This window comes from Rasamsonia emersonii (genome assembly GCF_000968595.1).
Source record: "Rasamsonia emersonii CBS 393.64 chromosome Unknown ctg1118621759991, whole genome shotgun sequence".
Classification (NCBI taxonomy): Eukaryota; Fungi; Ascomycota; class Eurotiomycetes; order Eurotiales; family Trichocomaceae; genus Rasamsonia; species Rasamsonia emersonii.
Window position 1 is genome coordinate 20,143 of NW_013563296.1, and position 17,943 is coordinate 38,085.

The following is a 17,943-nucleotide window of genomic DNA, read 5'->3' on the forward strand; positions in this document are numbered from 1 at the left end:
GCTAGGCGGGCGGTGGGCCGGGAGCGGCTATTTGCGGGGGCGACACCCGATATCGGATCGATAAGAGTTCGTATAGAAGACGCATTCAGCAGATGTAAGGCACGAATGATGAGTAGGACATTGATATTGGATTGAGTCAACGAGAATGGCTGGCTTGCCACCTGGAGTGTGGATTGATCATGGATGTCCTGATGTAAACGGCTGGGATTCAACTTTGGACCGCCAATCAGATCAGTATTCTTTTGCCTATACTTTTCATTCATTCATTTTTTTATATAAAAAAAAAGATAAAAGAAGAAAGAAAAGAAAAAGAAAATTCTTCTATTCCAGCTAAATACGGAGTAATATCCAGGTCCAGAATGGAGAAACGAATCATCAGGTGATCAGATACAGAATGGGTGAACCCTCTCACGTGACTCAGAGCGGATGCCAAGCCGTCATCCTCCTTTCTTATCTGCATCGCTTTTACTTGATAGAGCAAACTTCTATATGATCTGCGAATCATCTGTCAAAAGCCTCTACCAAGTGCTTATTATACTTTTTTTGGTAGAGAAGAAGTATAGAAAAAAGAAGAACAAGAGAACAAACGCAGAAAACACAGTGATAGCGACTACATAATTGCAGGAAGAAAAAAATCTGCCCCGCAATCTTCGAATTATCGCAGTTGATTTCTTTCTGAGGGGCAAAAAAAATGCAATTGCGATCTCTCTCCTCGATCGAATTACCGCCCACGGTGAGTTTACTACACAGAAGAAGTTTGACGTTAAAAAATAGGCTACTGTCTACATACTGACGTCGCAGGCGGACTTCCACGTGCATCTCCGCCAGGACGCCATGATGGAGCTCTGCACGCCGCTGGTCGAAAAGGGCGGCTGCGACACCGTCTACGTGATGCCCAACCTGCAGCCGCCCATCAAGACCGTGTCGGAGGCGCTGGCCTACCACGACAAGCTGACTCGTCTGGCGCCCAACGTCAAGTTCCTGATGTCGCTGTATCTGCATCCGGGGCTGACGCCGGAGATGATTGCTGAGGCGGCGAGGACGGGGGTTATCTACGGCGTAAGTCAGATAACTAGGTTAACAGGATCAGGCTGACATGTTGAACAGGTGAAATTTTATCCTGCGGGTGTAAGCATGTCCACATGATACCTGGTTAGCGAATTTTACTCACCTACCGTCAGGTCACGACAAACTCGCAAGACGGCATCCTCGACATCGAGCAGCTGTACCCCGTCTTCGAGGCGATGGAGAAGCACGATCTGGTCCTCAACCTGCACGGCGAGATGATCAGCTCTCCGCCGGGGGCGTACGTCAAGGAGGACGGTTCCCCCGCGGTGACGGTGCTGAATGCGGAGCCCATGTTCCTCCCGCAGCTGCACAAGCTGCATGCGGCGTTTCCCAAGTTGCGCATCGTCCTGGAGCATGTCAGCACGAGGCAGGGGTTGGAGGCTGTTCGGCAGTGTGGGCCGACGGTGCGTTCATTACTGCATATTTAGAGACGCCTTGTCGAGTAATACTAATCCAGCTGACCGTATGCTATAGGTAGCCGGTACGATCACAGCACACCACCTGTGGATGGTCATTGATGATTGGTGCGGCGACGTGTTCAACTTCTGCAAGCCTGTTGCGAAGGTATTCCCGCTTCACCTGATACCAAACTAGATCAATTCCAGCTGACGCGCGCAGACGCCAGAAGACCGCGTAGCCCTCATCAAAGCCGTAGTCGAAGGCTCCGGGAAATTCTTCTTCGGTAAGTCACCTTAAACAAGACCCTCGGCCTGACAGATAATTCCTGACAGACGATAATACAGGCAGCGACTCAGCCCCCCACCCGATCCAGGCCAAGAAAGGCCCCGGCTCGACAGCTGCCGGATGCTTCACGCAGCCGTACTGCGCGTCGATCGTGATCGGCGCCATCGAAGAGGCGCTCGCCCAGGGGTGGATCCGCGACGACGAGGTGACAATCGATGCGATCGAAGGCTTCCTGTCCAAGTTCGGACGGGCCTTCTACAAGCTGCCGGCGGCCAGCAGCACGAGCAAAATCCGACTGGAGAAGAAGGGCGAGAAGATCCCTGATGTGGTGCGCTCCGAGGATGGATCGGTGGAGGTGGTGCCGTGGGGGAGGGGGAAGGAGATTCGATCGGTGAGTTGGATTCGCTGAAAGCGGAGTGACTTGGGCTTTTTCTTTTTTGATGGAAGTTCAAGAAAAAAAAAAGAAGTGTAGATGAATCATCTGGATATGAATTGAGCCATGTTATGCCAGCAGTCATGATGTTTGTTATCACCTGTGGAAAGTGAAAAGGAGTCCTATTCATATTCGGTGGTAAATAGATAGAGAAGTAGGCAGTAAATAAATCTGCCATACGGGAATTAATTTTTTTCCCTGGAAGTTTACCCACAGTCTCGTTAATCAAAGGAATGAATTATGCAGTATGTAGTATGTAATGCACTTCTTGTGGAATCGCTAACCATGCTTCGAAGTTCTTCTCGTTTGATGCCGTCGACAGCGACAGATAAGATTAAGTGATGTGGATATTGACAAGACAGGTACATACATGCATAATCTGAGATAAGCTTGATCGACAATAAGTAGGTATGCATGTAGGTCGTTGTGTTTATCGGAGGACATGACTAAGAACATTGCATCCAATATTTTATTAATATTTTATTATAATAATCTCTTGATTTGATGATCTTTATACCACTGTCTTTTTGCTTCTGCTTCAGAAAAATCTTCCTTTTCCTGTACATACCTACCCAATCAACTGAATCGATATACTGATAACAGCACAGTAACAATATCACGATCCGTACCTGCACTTAATTAGTACTATTAGCTGAATATTTTGCCAAAAAAAAATAGATAATAACTCGCAAATCCATGCCAATCACCTCCCTGCCTAGTACTCCGGAGCAGTGTACTCCTACATACGTAACGAATCTCACACCATCCCGAGCAGCGATGATGCAAGTTGCACGAGCCGGCTGGCGGTCTTGGCCGGGTTTAGTTCTGACTGCCGTACTGAAATTACATTACAGTACAAAACTGCGTACTGTACATAAAGTATGTACATGGACAGTACCTACTAGCAGGTAATAATTATTACCAGGTACATACTCGATAGAGTTGAACTTACGATGGCAGCTAATTATGGAGAATGGAGACAGGTTGGATATGAGGTGATGCCCCGCCAGACGTCAGTCATGCTGCATTGATGGATTGTTCTGCTTCTTCTTTATTTTATTTTTATTTTATTCTACTGCTACTGCCTTGTTCTTGTTCCATGAATAATTTATTGATGCATGGTCTACAATTCTTCTAAACAAGAATTCTTGTAACAAACATGACGCTCGTCCAAGACCCCCTCCAAGATCCTGTCCAGCAGAAACAACCTCTTCTCAATGGACATGCCGTTCATGTCGTTCCTACAGACAGCAATGCCGCTGTCGACGTCGACGTCAACGTCAAAAACACAGTCACAGAGACCACAACAGAAGTAAAGCCTGAGCCTGAAATTCAAACAAAACCCCGCTTCGAGATCGAAGAGCACCCCATCGACCAAGTCCGCGACATCAAAGTCGGCGTCATCGGCGCTGGTCTGGCGGGCGTGACGGCCGCAGTCCTCCTCCCAGCCAAACTGCCAGGTCTGGACCTGCGGGTCTATGAGAAGAATCCGGATGTGGTGCGTCTGAAACCATCCCCCTGTAGCTATCTATCTATCGATCTATCTGCTGACGGCGACAGGGCGGCACCTGGTTCGAAAACACGTACCCCGGCGTGCGTTGCGACATCCCCGCGCACGTCTATCAATCCGGCTTCGCGCCCAACACGCAGTGGACCGAGGAGTTTGCGCAGGGCCACGAGATCCGCGAGTACTGGCAGTCTGTGGCGCGCAAGTTCGACGCGTACAAGTACTTCCGGTTCCGGCAGAAGGTGCAGCGCGCGGAATGGGTGGCGGAGGAGACGAAGTGGAAGCTGACGATTGAGGATTTGAACAGTGGAGAGGTGTGTAAACAGCGTCTTGTCAGGAATTTCAATTTCACTGACGTGTTCTATGACTGCAGGTTTATGAAGACCGCCTCGACTTCCTCGTCTCCGCCATCGGGCACTTCAACGCCTGGCGCCTCCCCGACTACCCCGGCATCGACACCTACCAGGGCGTGCTCTTCCACTCGTCCAACTGGAACCACGACGTCGACCTGCACGGCAAACGCATTGCGCTGATCGGCAACGGCGCGTCCGGCCTGCAGGTGCTGCCGTCCATCCAGCCCATCGCGGCGCACGTCGACCACTACGCGCGCAACCGCACCTGGGTCGTTGAGGCGTTTGGCCCCGGCGGCATACGGCGCCTAGAGCCCAACTATTTTAGTGACGAGCAGAAGGAGGCCTTCAAGGACCCTAAGACGTACCTCGAGTACCGCAAGAAGGTCGAGGCGGGCTTCTTCTCGCGCTTCGGCGTCATCTTCAAGAACTCGCCCGAGAACAACGCCCTGCGCGAGAAGTGGACCAACCTGATGAAGGAGCGCGTCAAGGACAAGCCAGAACTGGCTGACCAGATCATCCCTGATTTCCCTCCCAACTGCCGCCGTCCGACGCCCGGGCCGGGCTATCTGGAGGCGCTGACCAAGCCCAACGTCAGCTACATCACGACGCGCATCCAGCGCTTCACGGAGAAGGGCATCGTCACGGTCGACGGCGTCGAGCGCGAGGTCGACGTGGTGATCTGCGCGACGGGCGCCAACGTCGACTTTGCGCCGCCATTCCCCATCGTCGCCCACGGGGTCAATCTGCAGGAGGCCTGGAAGCCCGGCGGCAAGTACGGCTTTCCCTACCTGTATCTGGGGATGGCAGCGCCGGGCTTCCCCAACCTGGCGTGGGTTGGAGGCCCGTATTCGAGCGGCTACAGCGGCACGGTGCCCAACAGCTTCGAGAACCAGGTCACGTACATCGCGAAAGTGATCCGCAAGCTGCGCAGCCAGGGCATCGCGACGCTGGCGCCGACATTCGCGGCCACGGACGACTTTGTCGAGTACTGCGACCGGTTCTACCCGCGGACGGTGTGGACAGGGAACGACGACTCGTCCAAGGACAGCAAGAACTGCAGCTCGTGGTACAACGGGGGGAGACCGGGGGGACGCGTACACGGCCTGTTCCCCGGCAGCGCGGCCACAGCGAACTACATCCGGCGAGACCCTCGCTGGGAGGACTTCGAGTATACGTATACCAACCCCAGTGGCAACCGGTTCGCTTGGTTCGGCAATGGCTGGCGCGAGAGAGAGAAGCAGCCCGAGGGCGAGGTCGATTTGACGCCGCATCTTAAGATTGAAAGCGAGATTGATCTGCGGACGCACTGTGAGGGGTGGTGGGATGTATAGAGTGCGCTGTTTCTTGTGTGTTTTGTTTGGTATGATGTAGATAGAGTATCACGTTTGCCTTGGATATTGTTTATCCTATCGATACCAGCGTATCTATACAAACATTGGGTGTATAAATTGAAGAAATTCGATTGAATACCATACTTCCTTTTCTCCTGACAAGAATACTAGAATAGTACAAATACTATCATTATCGCACATTATTCTCACATCTATATCGCTACCATTCAATTACTAGCCTTCTGCTCTTCCGTCTTCTCTTTCGCCTCGTCCTGCTTCTCTTTCTTCTCTTCCGTTCCCTCTTTCGTCTCATCCTGCTTCTCCTTCTGCTTTTCCTCCTCCTCCTGTCTGATGGCATACTTAGGGATTTCCTCCCCTTCTCGCCAGAAATACTGTGCCCCCGGATGCGTCTCCGGCAGCCGGGTCTGGCCCTTTTTCCCGTAGAAATTCTCGCGCATCGTGCCCCCTTTCACTGCGTAATCCTCCCAGAAGAGCCCTCTTCGCCGCAGCTCCGGCAGGAGATACTCGATGATATCGTCAAACGTCTCTGGCACGCTGGCGTAGCTGAGATTGAACCCGTCCACGTCAGCCACTTCCACCCAGCGCTCCAGCTCGTCGGCCACCGTCTTCGGGCTGCCGATGATCTTGGCCCCGTTGCCTCCGATGAGTAGCCACTCGGCGATCGTGCGGCGGTTCCACTTGATGTTCTCGCTGCCCGGCACCGTGCTGGCCCAGTGGTTGACCATGCTGCGCACCGCCGGCGCCTCGACGAAGCGGAAGTCCTGGTCCTCGTCGTATTTCGCCAGGTCGTAGCCCGACCAGCCGCCGAACAGCGCCAGCGCGCCCTCGTGGTCGCCGTACTTGAGCAGCTCCTCGTATTTCGCCCGCGCCGCCTCGTCCGTCGGCCCCACGATCACTAGTACCCCGGCCACGATCTTGATGTCTGCCGGATCGCGCCCAAACTCGGCCGCCTGCTTGCGGATGCTGTCAACAGACGGCCGGACCAGCTCCGGCGTGTGCCCGTTGAGGAAGATGGCCTCTGCGTGCTTGGCGGCGAAGGCGCGCCCGGCCGTCGACGTACCGGCCTGCAGCAGGAAGGGCGTGCGCTGGGGCGAAGGCTCGCAGAGATGCGGGCCAGGGACAGTGAAGTATTTGCCCTTGTGGTGGATCTGGCGCACAGCGCGAGGGTCAGCATAGCCCGTTTGGTCGTTTTTCACAGCGCCGTCGCGCCACGAGCCCTCCCACAGCTTGTACACGACGTGCAGGTACTCGTCGGCGATGCGGTAGCGCTCGTCGTGCTCGATCTGCGTATTGAGGCCAAAGTTACGCGCCGCCGAGTCGAGGTACGACGTGACGATGTTCCAGCCGACGCGGCCGTTGCTGAGGTGGTCGACGGTCGAGAAGCGGCGCGCATGGGCGTAGGGCGCGTCGTAAGTCGTCGACGCCGTGACGCCGAACGAGATGCTCTCCGTGGCAGCGGCCAGCGCGGGGATGCTGTAGAGGGGGTCGTTGATGGGGAACTGCGCGGCGGCGGGGATCGTCGGCTCCAGGTTGGCCGGGCCCTTGTAGACGTCGTAGCCGCCCAGCACGTCGGCGAAGAAGATGGCGTGGAACTTGGCGGCCTCGAGCTTGCGGGCGAGCTCGATCCAGTGGTCCAGGTTCTTGTACTGGCTGCCTTTGTCTTTGGGGTAGCGGAACAGGCCCGGGTTGAGGTGCCCGGGGGCCTGCATGGCGAAGGCGTTGAGAATGAGTTGTTTGGGCATGGTGCTGCGTAGAGTGATGAACAGTCGATATGAAGGTCGATATAAGAGGGAGAGTAGGATAGAGGGAGAAAGGTGAGAGGATTGATTAACCTCGACTCAGCCTCTCAATGGTCGAAGATGAGTCTTTAGAAGGACCACAGTATATCAAAGAGAGCTCAGAGAAAAATGAAGAAAAAAATAGTACAGAAGGTACAGAGTAAGGATTTGACTTGACAACCTCTGGTGGACTTGGCAACTACTCCGTAGTTAACTAGTTATACCTGGACAGTTACTCTGTACCGGTGTGACGAAAGCATTGACTAGGCTTTTATCACATTTTAATAGTTATATCTACTGTACAGTGCATACTTTTATTCTTATTCTTATTCTTCTTATAATATTAAAGAAATCCTACAGCTGAATAGTCCGTCTACACAGGAATGTCCAGCAAGTACTGTCTATCCCAACAGTCAGTACATTTGCAATGATTAATTCTATTATCGATAAACTAAACAATCGGCATTTCTCCGAGAGCCCCTCCATTCTTCCCCTCATTAATTTACTTTTTCGCATGCATGTCCCACCTGTCGTGTCTGTCGAGTCTGTCGTGATGCAAGAAGAGGGCGCAATTGCGTGACCTGGACTAACCCTAACCTAACTAACCTAATCAATCAATCTTCCACGCGCTCGGTACGAATAATACATACATACGGAGTACGCCAGCATGCAAGGCAATGACCTCATAGCTTGGCAAGGCTAGCTTATCGGAGACGAGGCCGATGAGGATCGTAGCTTTGATAAGAGAAAAAAATTGAGAAGAAGACGGGGGTAAGCAAGCTACTGTACTGTACGGAGTACCTAGCTGGGTGCGGGTATTCTGTATGTATGTATGATACTTCTGTACAGTACGGCGGATTAGATACGATACTGTATTATTACAATTGTATGCCATAATTCTAAACCTGTACTTATGTATTCTCTTCATCCACCACAAGAGAAATTAGTATTATCAATTAATTTATTGTATACAGTTTAGCTGTCTACAGTATGTACAGTACAACTACATTATAAGCACACCAAAATCTGAATTATCTAACCAACCAATCAACCCATGATTCAGTACATATATACAGGTTAATTAACAACATAAAAAAAGGGGTAGCATTTATATATATATATTCTTTCTTCACTGCAAGAATAAGATTATCAAAATAATATATAAAGCATTTCTTTCTTTTCTATTTCTATTTCTTTTTCTTTTTAGAAAAAATGATACAAAAAAAATTATCTTGTGATGACACAGTAACTCCGTTGGAGTACACTGGTAGTCGTTGTCTGACCGTCAGGTCATGTGTATGGATATCCTTGATCGTAGCTTCGTCAAGTAAATTCCACAGAATGACGATATGCCATCAGCATGTTACAAAAATGGAAAGAAAGAAAAAGCCTGAGTATGGTGGTGCTCAGTCACTCTTCAGACACTCTTTCGGCAAGCTCAAACAACTCTTTGCCCACCTTACTTAGAGAATATTAACTAAATGTCCCTCATTAGCTGAAGAAGTTATATTCATAAAATCTAGTCTTAATGAGCTAAAAATAATTAACATATCGGATAATGGTTATAGAAAAGAAAAAGCTAGGTTCTCATCTTTAATAAGTTAGTGTAGTATAGTAATTCTTCTCTACATATCAAACAGGCCAGTTAATTAAGATTTTATTACCTGTAGTTTCGTTGAGCTATGTACTGTACACCCTTGAGCACTTTCCGTCTAGGCAAGTTGCAAGCTAGTTAGAACGTCTGCAGCAAAGGAACTCTAGCAGCTGGCACAAACAGGTCCACGAAAGAGCAACAAAGCAAGAATGATTAATGAGAGAGGTTGAAAATGGAGTTGCTGAAAACTATTCAGGGTTAGAATGATTGTGAGAAGGGGCTGCAAAGAGAAACAAACAGCTGAGCAACCTGTCGAAGAAGTCAATCTGCAGCGCGAACAGTTTCATACTGTAATCAGGACCCGTCTAGTCTAGTCTTAAGTTAATGCGAGGAAGTTCTCCATAGTTCCTTGGCAGGATCCCCCTAACCTCGGGCCTTGCATCTAGGTAGACGAGTCTTGGAAAGGAATAATAAATAGTCCATTACAAACAGAAGAAAACATATAGTTTGTTCATTTTGTTCATTGTGGAGCTGTGCTCATCGGCCTAATACCTCCTATAACTCCTCTCTGCTGAGCCGGTCTACTATTTATTATTACCTTTAGTTTTTTTTTTGTATAAAAGAAAAAAAAATATAACCAGCTTAAATAAATAAAGAATAGACTTAAAGAATAGACTAAGGCTAGGTTAAGTAATATAATTAGATTATAAGGTAAGTAATATAGTTATTTTTTTAGTATCAAGTACATATCAAGTACATACCCCTTTAGTTATATAAGCCCTATTTATAATGATACCCGAGTTATACCCTTATTTATATAGTACTTAGGCTAAGTGGTAAAACCAAGTAAGTTATATATTATAGACAGTCTGCTAATACTAACACTAGAAAAAAAAATAGTCTTAGGCTTACTATATATACCTACGATCAATCAATTCCTATGTCTCAAAGCGTCACTCCCGCCCAAGATATTTGAACAAAAACCGATACCCCTCCAACACCGCCTCCCATTTCTTCCCATCCGCATCGCTGAAGATATCAAACAGATGGCCCTCATCCTGCAAGATGCTGATCCCCGCGGGAATACCCGCCGCGACAAGCGCTTCGTAGGTATGCTGCGACTGCTGCCACGGAATCAAGTCGTCCTCAGTGCCGTGGATCAGATACGTCGGGCAAGGGCTGGTGTTGCCGGCCTCGATCTGGGCCCGGGAACTGATCTTTCGAATCTGCTCGGGGGAAGGCTGCTCCATTTCGTCGACGGCCACCGCATCCGGCTTGTTGGCGGCTGGCAGACCGTTGCACAGCACAGGTAATGTCTGGCCTCGCCAGTTCAGTAGTGGTTGAGCAGTCTCACGCCAGCTGCTGCCAACTTGCCTCCGATCGATTCCTTGGGCAGGCCGCCTTCAAAGGCGACAAAATCCAGCTGCCGTAAGGCGTGGATGCCCTCGTCCTGCGGCAACAATGCAATCTCCTCGAGGATCGACGGCACCGTCAGCAGCGACTTGGCCTTGCTCTCCTGCAACAGCTGGACCACCGATCGACCGGTGGCGATGGTGCCCGCGGCTGGGAGACAGAAAGGTTTCCCTATGCCCAAGGCGAGGCACGGAGGCAGTAAACCAAAGCCCTGTTCTTCACGTCAGCCTCAGGAATACGTCCATCAGGGGGCAGCAGACAGCCTACATGAAACAGGGGAGAGGTGGACAAAGTCAGCGCGCGCATCTCATCCTCGCCCTGGAACTGATGGCAGAGCGCAAAGCCCAGGTAATGGCGATGCGAGGTGTAGATTGGCTTGGGGAGTCCGGTCGTCCCCGAAGAATGAAGAATGAGCACATCGCGGTCCTCCTCCGACACGTAATGGAGTAAATGACGAGTGTCTCGCCCCCGGATGTCCATGTCGGATGGATTCAGGAACGTATCGTATGGCCTGGGCTGGTAGCGAGTTGGCGATGGAACATTACTGTCAGCCAATGCCTCTTGAGCAATTCGATAAGCGCGGAGAGACCAGAATAGCTTTCGCCCCCGTCTTGCTGAGCAGATGATGGACGGAGGGCCGCTAAGGGGAGTCGAGAGGAGCAACACTGGCACCCCGAGTCCCGTCAAGGCCAGCAGGTGGACGACCAGTCCGGCATTGCTATCCATCAACAGCGCAATGGGCGGTCCCTTGGAAACGCCCTGGTCCGCATGTGGACGACGAGGGAGTTGCAGCTCCTGCACCGTCTCGGTGAGCCACGTCTGACATTGCAGGATGGCCTCCTTCAGCTGCGAAAAGGTGATCTCCACAAACGAGATGATTCCCCGCTCACGCTCGTCGTTGTTGTCTGCCTTTCGGGCCTGGATGCAGAAGGTGTGTTCCGGATTGTGCCTCGCGTGGAACTCCACCAGGTCGAGGAGCGTGCGAATGTCGCTGTTTCCATCATCCGAATGGAGGCTGATTGATGGCCGGACAAACATGGTCTAAGCTAAACAGACACGCAAGAAACGGCACTTGCACTTGGGGTCTTTCTCTTCAGGCTGGCCGAAGACGATCTAAATGTCCCGAATTAGGGCCCCGACATGGGTCCGAGCATCACTTTTTCTTCTGGTACTTGGGGTAAGCCTCCTGCGAAGCCTCCTGCGAATAAGGGGAGACGTCCCCTTCAATCTGTGTCTGTTATCTTTCTCATCCTATAGTTGTCATTCATTGGAATTTTTAAAAAAAAAGAGAGAGAGAGAGAGAAGAGAAGAGAAGAGAAGAAGGTATCCAATATGGAGCGTTTTCCAAGAAGCTCTCCAGACGCAGAATCCCTGCTGCAGCTGGTCGACCTCCTGAAGCAGTCTGCCAACACCGTGATCGAGGAATGGAAGAAGGAAGACTTCACCAAGGGCAAAGGGGGCAGTCAGGATACTCCGGCCGTTCTCCCCAGCCACAGGCTTCACCAAGCGCAGCGAACCATCCTGGCCATCACCGGCGCGCTGGTCGAGCTCGTCGCGGAGCCGTACAGCCGCATCCAGGAAGTAGGCTGCCAGTATTTCGAATCCAGAGCGCTCTTCATCGCCGCAGAGCGCAGGATTCCGGACCTGCTGGCCGAGGCGGGCGAGAGCGGTTTGGAGATCGATCAGCTGGCCGCGAAGACTGGGATCGAGGCATCAAAGCTGGGTAAGTAAGCATTCATCCGCCTGTGCACACGGTTGAGTTGATGACCTGTTAACACATGATTCTATCTCCCAGCTCGCATCCTGCGCTGTCTCTGTTCGATCCATATCTTCCGCGAAATCGGGCCTGGTCGCTTTGCCAACAACCGCATTTCCGCTGCCCTGGTCCACAACGAGCCCTTGCGTGCCTATGTGCAGCTGTTGTGAGTTCAAGCATTTATTTCATTCCCCTGACACGATCGATCAATGATGATGCCTGACCGCAGCCTGCTAGCAACCTGGACATCTACAACGCGTCGGACCAGCTCCCCAAGTATCTGCTGAGTGACCAGGGCGCCTCCTATGACGTCCGGGAGACCGCCTTTCAGCGGGCAGTGAATACCACCAAGGCACGGTGGGACTGGCTGGCCGAGAGGGTTTCCCCGGCCCAAATCCAGCCGCAGAACACGCCCTATCCTGGCGTGCCAGATGTGCACAACTGGAACCTGGTCCCCGGCGCAGACGGCTTGGTGGGCAGGCCCGAGCTGGAGAACTTCGGCCTGGCCATGGTCGGGGGAGGAAAGGTGACGGGCACTGCGCACGCATTCGGTGAGTAAGAAGAGGATATACGCAAGCATCAGTGAGACTGACTGCACAGACTATCCCTGGGCCGACCTGGGAGAGGCCGTGGTGGTGGATGTGGGCGGGAGAGTTGGTGCGTCCATTTGCTATTCTTGCTTAAATGATGTTTGAATTGACGTTAACGTTAGTAGGAGGATTTGCCCTTCAGCTTCTCCCCGTGTACCCCAAGCTACGCTTTATCATCCAGGACCGGGCCGAAGTCCTCGAGCAAGCCCAGCGCGACATCTGGCCGCGAGAAGCCCCGGAGGCTGTCCGCGATGGCCGCGTCACCTTCATGGTCCATGACTTCTTCAAGCCGAATCCCGTCCAGGGCGCGGCGATCTACTGGCTTCGGGGGATTCTGTACGTATCAAAACACCTCCATGACAATGAAAATCTACTGACGATAGACCTATATAGACACGACTGGTCCGACAGCTACTGCGTCCAGATTCTCTCCGCGCTGCGAGAGGCCCTGTCTCCGTCGTCCAGGATCCTGATCTGCGACCAGGTCATGAACACGACCTACGGCAGCCCTGACATCCCCTCGGCGCCATCCCCGTTGCCGGCGAATTACGGGTATTACGTCCGCTACTGCCATCACCGCGATCTCGGCCTGATGTCCATCATCAACGGCATCGAGCGGACCCCGGCCGAGTTCGAGGCGCTGGTCAAGCAGGCGGGACTGCGGATCATCCGGATCTGGGAGTGTCGCAGTATGGTTGGGATTGTGGAGGTGGGGTTGTAGATACATCTGTAGCTCGATCACTTGCCTACGCTTGAATCAGGAATTCATTCAATTGTACTTACCGGAAGACTCTGTACGGTAAACGAAAGATTCCATTACTGTAAAACTCTTTAAGCCAGTCTTTTTCAGACATATTCCCAGGGACCCGAGTGGACTGGGACCCGAGTCTCAAATCCTTGTAGCACATCCAGACGCTAAGTGGTATTTCAGCCAACTGCAGCCAACACACTCTTCATCCTGCTCTCTGTTCTTATGTCACACAACTCACAATCATGGCAACAACAGTCTCGTCCACTCTCACGGGCCTGGAGAGCCTGCTGGCCGCCGACAGCATCCCCGACGAGCTCTGGCAAGACGACGCAACTCGGAAGCGTCTTCTTCAAGCCTGCAGGCGAGTGAGCCTCCGACTGGAGAAGCCATGGGACACGGTGCAGCGACTCTCGTACCTCCCGCTCGAATTGAGCGTCGCACGCATTGGCGGCGACATGGCGCTCTGGAAGACGCTGGTGGACCTGGACAGGTCCTCCACAGTCGACGAGCTTGCTAAAATCACTGGGTCCGATGCAACGCTTGTGACTCGCATCTTGCGATACGCTGCTTCTGTCGGCATGGTGGAGGAGCGAGGAGAGAACGTGTTCAAGCCGTCGAATATCACACGGAATATGATCGCTCCGGGGATGCAGGCGGGATTCTTTCATGCGTGTGTTTCCTTTTTCCCCTTTCTTTTCCTTTCATTTTTTTGCTCATGCTGATCTGGCTACAGGATCGAAAACTGTGCCCGTCCATACATTGCCTTGCCCGAATTTCTCGCCAGGACAGGGTATCAAAATCCGACGGATCCGAAGCGGACGGCCTTCCAGCTGGGCCACGATACCGATCTGCACATCTTTCAATGGTATGCGGCCCATCCGAAAAACATCGCCACGTTCAGCGAATATATGGAAGTGCAACGGGTCGACGAGCCTAAGTGGCTGTCTGCGTTCCCGTTGCAGGACTACTGTGACATCAGCACGAATAATCATGAAGATACTATCGCATTCGTCGATATCGGCGGCGGGCACGGGCACCAATGCGTCGCCCTTCTCCAGGAGTTCCCCCAGCTGAAAGGGCGAGTCGTGCTGCAAGACCTGGAGAAGGTGCTCGAGGGCGTCCGGATTGACGGGGTGCAAGTGATGGTGCACGACTTCATGACCGAGCAGCCGGTCAAGGGGGCACGGATCTACTACCTGCGAGACGTCCTGCACGACTGGCCCGACCATGTCTGCGAGACGATCCTCTCGCGGATCATCGACGCCATGTCCGACCAGTCGGTCATCTTGATCGATGACCTGGTGTTGCCCGCCACGGGGGCCCATTGGTACGCAACCGGACTGGATCTGGCGATGATGAGTCTCGTTGCGGCCCAGGAACGCAGTTTGCCTGAGTGGCATCGTCTGCTGCAGAATGTGGGATTGGGGATTAAGCAGCTGGTCAAGTATACGGATAAGGGTGATTCGATCATTGTTGCTGCGAAGGACGAAGAAAGGTGATTTAAGATGAACCTACCTGTTATAGGGAGTAAGCTATAGCTATGGGTAATAGGTATTAAAATAAAATGACTCCTCGGTTGAATTTACGATTCGAAACAACCACGACAAGCTACAATATGATAGATACACATAGAACTGAAATTTGAGCATTATACATAATCTACATCTACAAATGCTATATAGATGATTATTACCATTTATAACTGGCAGAAAAGAGATAGAAGCTGGCCGAACTAACTCCACCCTTTGCAAAATTCTTTCTGTATATCAAGTCCACCGTCGTAATTAGTCTAGTCTAGTCTGGTCCTCGCGGGCTGCGTTGACGAGGCGGACGCTTGTATATGTATGTCAGCAAGCAATCAGCTGATAGATATCTACCAATACAAAGTGTAGTTTAATAATACCTCTATCCTTTTTTTTTAAGATTACAAAATATAATTTTTACATACGAAGGGTATATATTTCATAATAATTTGTTTAATCAAAACTAGTTAATGAGTTAATGAGATAAATATTCAGTTATCAATCGATAAGGGGCGAAAAGCAAAAAAAGCAAAAAAAGCAAAAAAAGAAAAGAAAAGAAAAGAAAGAAATCCTACGTAAAATCCAACTTCTGCACCATACCATATACTACGATGTATGTTGTGTATAATAACACTACTCGGGCCCGCAAAATTTTCGTACTCGTCCCCCATCCCATCCCATCCCATGCTAGTTAGTAATACATAGGCCGGGAGGGAGGGACTTGATTTATGTCCCAAAAAAAAAGGAAAAGAAAAACAGTGGTAATATATCTTCTTGGCCATGAATGGCCGGTAGATAGATCTCTCATTCATTCATTGGTTAATATATTCTTCTCATCGCTATCTTTTTGTTTATCCAATAACCTGTGTATGTCTGTACATACCTACTATAGGTGTACTGTACGTATGGTCCTGCCGTCTTGAACAAGCCTTTCCAAGCTGTGTGTATATATATATATATGACGACCTGTTTATATAACCCTTATCTCTATCTAATCTTATACCAACAAACAACACGCCCTGGTGGCGCCTGGTCTTCTTTAACCAGTAATACGAACGGAGAAATGTCTAATTGACTCTGCTAGATAAAAAAAAACTCCATCCATAATGCTAAAAATCTTCTAGAACATATATATACAGTATGTACTGTAGTAAAATAAACCTCTAGAACAATCCATCACTGTATGTATGTATCTTCTAATAGACAAACGAAAGTTGAGTAATAAAGATCCCACCCTTTAATAAAAATGTCAGAACCGGGAAAAAAAATAAAGAAAGAAAAGAAAAAAAAGAAAAAGAAAGGAAGAAAGAAAACATATCTATACTGGCCCAGGGTTGTACAGCCGCATCCGAAACCGCGTGTTGTTGGTCAGCAAAGTATTGAGGACAAGGTTTACTGTGTCCGGCTGCACCTCCTCCAGGATCAACGTGCTCGTGCTCAGAGAGGAAGTTGTTGTGTCTGCAAGCTCAGAGTTTGGAGGCAGGATCGAGGCGTCGTCATCGGCCATGGGATATGTCCCTGTCCCACCGGTGACGGCATTGGGGTCCATCTCTTCGCTTACGAGGGCGTTCTTGTCGATGGTCTCTGCTGTTGTTGTGGCTAGCAGACTGGGAGCCCAGAACATTGTCGACTCTTGATGATGATGATGGTTATTATTATTGGGATTATGATTATGATTATTATTATTATTTCCGTCCAGCGAAGAAGCAGCTGTAAGAAACTCCACCGAAGATGTAAGATTTGTATCGTTTCCCTCAGACTGGGACGAGATTGGCGGCAGATCCGGTGTCATTATCATGTCGTTTGCCAACGTCTCGTGTAGATGTGTGTCGTCCGGATCACTATCCTGTTGTCGTGGTTGAGGATCAGGCTCTTCTGAGCAGTCCAGTTCCGAAGAATTGTCATTATCGGTTGCATTATCAGTTGTGAAGGGAGATGTTCGATCCTGAGATAGTCCCCGTTGTCTCCGGTTGAGGATGACGTAGCTGGCAAGAAACATAGTTAAGTCAGAAAAAAGAAGAAAATGAAGAAAATGAAGAAGAAGAACAAAAAGAAGAAAAGGATTCGCCTCACCGATTCTTAATGTCCGTTGTTGATCGATCCGGGAATACCGTGCTGCAAATCTTGCTCCAGTTGTGACCGTCTTTCTTTACGGCCTCGATCAGCTTTCTGTCCTCGCCTTCCGTCCACGGACTGTGATTGACGTCGGGATCAAGCGCGTGTCGCCATCGTTTGGCGCATTCTGGACGGACGTAAGAAGTAAGTAAGCAGGAAAACGAGAAAAGGTGAACTCACGATCAGCATGACGAGAGCCCACAAATTCAGCTACCTGTGTCCAGCTGCAAAGAACCATGAATAATCCATCCTCCCTTCTGGCGTCGTCTGGCATCGTCTCTTCTCACCGAAAGCCAAATTGACCGACTGCTTGCTGCAGCCGCGTATCCTCTGCGGGCGTCCATCCATGCTCCTATCCTGATATTCCGGCCGAGCTTGCACCATCGTTTTCGACAGTCTTTGTTTGTTCGTCCGGGGAGTTTGGCTGCGATGGCATTCCAGTTCCTGACTCCGCATTGGCTGACTAGAGTGCAGTTATCAGCATAGTGACGAGAAAGGGAAGAAGAGCATGTTCTGGCAGAGAAGAAGAGGAAGAAAGAAAATACAAGAATCGACAGAATCAAAGCTTCCATACGTTGGATTTCGGCTTCCTGCCGTAAGATGCGGTCTTCCTCCTCTGTCCACCATCGTCGCTCCTGCGAAGTTGCCATCTTGCAAATCAACGAACAAACTAAGTCAGCAGGGAAAGCTATACTGAAATGAACTACTAAATCGGACGCTAGCTATAAACTCGATAAAAGAAAAAAGTTCTTTTAAGGTATACACCAACAAAGTTCTTTAAGATATATCTATCAGCACTTTCTTGTTTTAGTCATTTATTGTTTCAGTTATTTATGCATACGTTAACTGCAGCCGGTGAGCGTTCAAAGACACGAGATGATGCAGCGAGACTAATAGTTGAGGGTTTCTTACCCTAAACGGCAATTCTGACTGCCGTGCATTAATTTAGCAAGAGGCTTCAAAGCACGTGCACAACCTATCGGATCGCATTAGCAAATGTTGGGGAACCGGGCCGGGCCGTGTTTT

General features: G+C 50.4%; 8 protein-coding genes across 8 annotated transcripts; 4 read left to right on the forward strand and 4 right to left on the reverse strand.

Annotated features, from left to right (window-relative positions):
- Window positions 1-691: 691 nt before the first annotated feature.
- Window positions 692-2,248, forward strand: T310_1467 (Dihydroorotase, homodimeric type; the record flags this gene model as incomplete). The annotated part of the gene is made up of 8 exons (XM_013475596.1): window positions 692-733; window positions 802-1,059; window positions 1,108-1,128; window positions 1,182-1,472; window positions 1,543-1,632; window positions 1,687-1,750; window positions 1,812-2,143; window positions 2,225-2,248. 8 exons carry the CDS (start codon window positions 692-694, stop codon window positions 2,246-2,248), a joined length of 1,122 nt encoding a protein of 373 aa, XP_013331050.1.
- A 1,096-nt stretch (window positions 2,249-3,344) lies between these two features.
- T310_1468 (Flavin-binding monooxygenase) lies at window positions 3,345-5,376 on the forward strand (the record flags this gene model as incomplete). Its single annotated transcript, XM_013475597.1, has 3 exons — window positions 3,345-3,683; window positions 3,746-4,006; window positions 4,066-5,376. 3 exons carry the CDS (start codon window positions 3,345-3,347, stop codon window positions 5,374-5,376), a joined length of 1,911 nt encoding a protein of 636 aa, XP_013331051.1.
- A 227-nt stretch (window positions 5,377-5,603) lies between these two features.
- Window positions 5,604-7,139, reverse strand: T310_1469 (Xenobiotic compound monooxygenase, DszA family; the record flags this gene model as incomplete). The annotated part of the gene is made up of 1 exon (XM_013475598.1): window positions 5,604-7,139. One exon carries the CDS (start codon window positions 7,137-7,139, stop codon window positions 5,604-5,606), a length of 1,536 nt encoding a protein of 511 aa, XP_013331052.1.
- Window positions 7,140-7,548: 409 nt separating this feature from the next.
- T310_1470 (uncharacterized protein) lies at window positions 7,549-8,070 on the reverse strand (the record flags this gene model as incomplete). The annotated part of the gene is made up of 2 exons (XM_013475599.1): window positions 7,549-7,576; window positions 7,826-8,070. The coding sequence occupies 2 exons, from the start codon at window positions 8,068-8,070 to the stop codon at window positions 7,549-7,551; spliced, it is 273 nt and encodes a 90-aa protein (XP_013331053.1).
- A 1,652-nt stretch (window positions 8,071-9,722) lies between these two features.
- On the reverse strand, window positions 9,723-11,220 carry T310_1471 (Polyketide synthase; the record flags this gene model as incomplete). The annotated part of the gene is made up of 3 exons (XM_013475600.1): window positions 9,723-10,085; window positions 10,124-10,393; window positions 10,450-11,220. 3 exons carry the CDS (start codon window positions 11,218-11,220, stop codon window positions 9,723-9,725), a joined length of 1,404 nt encoding a protein of 467 aa, XP_013331054.1.
- Window positions 11,221-11,514: 294 nt separating this feature from the next.
- T310_1472 (O-methyltransferase) lies at window positions 11,515-13,249 on the forward strand (the record flags this gene model as incomplete). Its single annotated transcript, XM_013475601.1, has 6 exons — window positions 11,515-11,905; window positions 11,978-12,104; window positions 12,176-12,489; window positions 12,539-12,595; window positions 12,654-12,864; window positions 12,922-13,249. The coding sequence occupies 6 exons, from the start codon at window positions 11,515-11,517 to the stop codon at window positions 13,247-13,249; spliced, it is 1,428 nt and encodes a 475-aa protein (XP_013331055.1).
- Window positions 13,250-13,521: 272 nt separating this feature from the next.
- On the forward strand, window positions 13,522-14,778 carry T310_1473 (o-methyltransferase; the record flags this gene model as incomplete). The annotated part of the gene is made up of 2 exons (XM_013475602.1): window positions 13,522-13,949; window positions 14,013-14,778. The coding sequence occupies 2 exons, from the start codon at window positions 13,522-13,524 to the stop codon at window positions 14,776-14,778; spliced, it is 1,194 nt and encodes a 397-aa protein (XP_013331056.1).
- Window positions 14,779-16,120: 1,342 nt separating this feature from the next.
- T310_1474 (uncharacterized protein) lies at window positions 16,121-17,191 on the reverse strand (the record flags this gene model as incomplete). The annotated part of the gene is made up of 3 exons (XM_013475603.1): window positions 16,121-16,787; window positions 16,876-17,044; window positions 17,098-17,191. The coding sequence occupies 3 exons, from the start codon at window positions 17,189-17,191 to the stop codon at window positions 16,121-16,123; spliced, it is 930 nt and encodes a 309-aa protein (XP_013331057.1).
- Window positions 17,192-17,943: the final 752 nt, after the last annotated feature.